Below are 2,717 nucleotides of genomic sequence, written 5' to 3' on the forward strand. Positions count from 1 at the left end.
CCCCGAGGCCCGATCTGCCGGGGAACGGGCCTCTGGGGCGGGGGTTTCCCCGCCCCCCGAGGGGACTTGGCAATCCTACCCCAGGAACAGCACTGGACAGCCATTTGGCAGGCCGCAGAAGGAGGGAGAAATCTGCCAAAAAATCCCCCTCCTGCCCCAGTGGAAGTGACCTTGCACCAGCCGTAGTAGAGTATAGGATCCAGCCCCTCAGTATTAGAACACTGGTAATGCATAGGCAGGGCCTACCACATGGGTCCTTCTGAGCTGAGGGTTGCCGGTAGGGGGTGTGCATTTGGCTGAATCTGACCCCCCAAAAATCTGAAAAATACCTTATCGGTATTTCGTGCTGTTGAAATATGGCTTGTGTCTGGGGGTGGGGTGGAGGGTTGTACAGCCACTGGGTGGCCTTGCAGGGAGACGTCCCTTCTGGGAACACCCCTGTATCTCCCAGGGCACAATCCATTGTGCAAGCCCCAGTAAACTGATTGGGGGTCCCCAGTTGCTCCCAAGGCCCCTCTCCGCTCTCAGGAGCCCTTCTCACCTCCTTTGCAGTTGGAGAAAAAGGAAGCCGCCGAAGACAAGGAAGACGTCGAGGGCAACATTCTCCGGCCGACCGGGGTGTGCCTCCGAGGAGCCCACTTCTCCCTCCGAATTTACAGAGCCGAAGACTTGCCCCAGAGTGAGTATGTCGGACGGGAAGGGGGGAGGGGGGAGGCCCGCAGGGGAAAATTTCAGGGACCAAGCAAAGGGCAAAGGAGGCCCTCTGGATTGTCTGTGGAAGAATGCCGCATAACAGGGCTATTTTTGGGCAGGAACGGACCTTAGGTTAGATGCATATATGGGTGACCTAACTTGAATAAACAAACTTTCTTTATTAAAACAATTTAAAACAGATGGAGACAAAAAAATTCAGGATTCCTGAATATTTACCCCATAGAGTATAATGGAGCCCCACAGGATATAATGGAGCTGAAAAATTCAGGATTCCCGAATATTTACCGAATCCCATACCAGTATTGGGATTCAGGAATATCGGGAAATACCAATATTTTGGGGGTTCAGCATACCCGAACCTGAAAAATACCAGTGTTTTTTTTTTCTGCACACCCCTAGTCGCCTGCTATCTTGCTTGATTTCAACCACTGAAAGGGCCACAGCCGATAGAGTTATAACTGTTTGTGTGCAAGTTCTACAAAAAAAGCCCTGCACATACTTATGGGTCTGTTACAACACAGGAGGATACATTCGTGCAGCGCATCTGTTGCAGAAGGACTACAAGGGTTTTTCTCCTTGCTATGCAAGAGAAGTGGACTCCTGAGAGAAAACAGCTTTGCAAAAAGGGAGGGAAGGCGGCACGCAGAAGCTAAGCGGGGTCGGTATTTGGATGGACTACCAGGGGGACCAACACTGCAGAGGAAGGCAATGGCCAACCAGGGCCTGTCTGTGGCTCAGTGGTAGACCTTCTGCTTGGCATCACTTCCGGTGATGTCAGGGGGCACGGCATATGCTAACAAGCTATTATGCTAATAGCCTATAGCAGTGGTGGCGAACCTATGGCACGGGGGCCAGAGGTGGCACTCAGAGCCCTCTCTGTGGGCACGCGTGCCATCATCCCAGCCAGGCCCAGACCGTCATTAAAGTGTCGAATTCTCGGCCAAATAATTTTAAGTAAATGACAGCATTTGGGATTGCTTTCCTTACTTTGTTTGGATCATCTTAAGTTAATGTATGTATGAGTTGTTTTTTCTAAAGTAAAACCTCAGTATTCAGGTTAAATTGCCGTGTTGGCACTTCGCGAGAAATAAGTGGGTTTTAGGTCGCAGTTTGGGCACTCGGTCTCTAAAAGGTTCGCCATCACTGGCCTGTGAGGTATGCTAATGAGCTCCTGCAGCTCTTTTTCTACGAAATGACCCCTGGTTAAGACTAACGGAAAAGACGCGGGGATGGGAGGTATACTGGTTTCAAAGGAGTACCCTGATGGCACGTAGCCAATGAAGGCATTCGGAGGAGCCTGCCAGAAGTAACGGGACCCCGGCCACGTGATAGTTCTCAGGGAAAGTGTCACAGCTAGGCACCCAAGGTCAGGCACATAAAACACATAGGTAACAGAGTCCGTGCGCCTTGGTGTTTAGTCATGCCGGCCACATGACCGTGGAAACGTCTTCGGACAGCGCTGGCTCTTCGGCTTTGAAACGGAGATGAGCACCACAACCCTAGAGTCGGATCCGACTGGCTTTCGAGCACGGGAACCTTTCCCTTTCCCTAACAGAGTATTGTCAGGCAGTAAGAAACGAAAGTTACAATACCAGGCAGTGGTGGCTCGCTCCCTGACATCCCCCACCGTGGAGGATAGGGAGTGTTTAGCTTCGGTGACCCCTCCTCCCCCTTTGTGACTCCTAGCCCCCCAGTTCAGTTTCGTGCAAGAACTGTTTCCTGTTACCATGGCAGAAGGGTTGAGGGTCAGAGCCACTTGTGGATTTTTCCCGTGGCTCCTCACCTGCAAAAAGCCAGTTTGGTGTCGTGGTTGAGTGCGCGGACTCTAATCTGGGAGAACCGGGTTTGATTCCCCCACTCCTCCACTCGCAGCTGCTGGATGACCTTGGGCAAGCCATAGTTCTGACAAGAGCTGTCATTGGAAAAGAGCCGTTCCTGTCAGAGCTCTCTCAGCCCCACCTCCCTCCCAGGGTGTCTGTTGTGGGGAGGGGAAGGGGAAAGAG

The 2,717-nt window shown here is 52.2% G+C and overlaps 1 protein-coding gene across 1 annotated transcript in view; it reads left to right on the plus strand.

Annotated features, from left to right (window-relative positions):
• The window catches only part of DYSF (dysferlin), a 287,816-nt gene that overhangs the window by 78,111 nt on the left and 206,988 nt on the right, over nucleotides 1-2,717 (plus strand). Inside the window, exon 11 of the mRNA XM_015406074.1 lies at nucleotides 500-679. Within this exon, the coding sequence (XP_015261560.1) occupies nucleotides 500-679 (180 nt within the window). The remainder of the gene's footprint in view (nucleotides 1-499; nucleotides 680-2,717) is intronic.

Source organism: Gekko japonicus, unplaced genomic scaffold, assembly GCF_001447785.1.
Source record: "Gekko japonicus isolate JY-2015 unplaced genomic scaffold, Gekko_japonicus_V1.1 scaffold561, whole genome shotgun sequence".
In the NCBI taxonomy this organism is placed as follows: Eukaryota; Metazoa; Chordata; class Lepidosauria; order Squamata; family Gekkonidae; genus Gekko; species Gekko japonicus.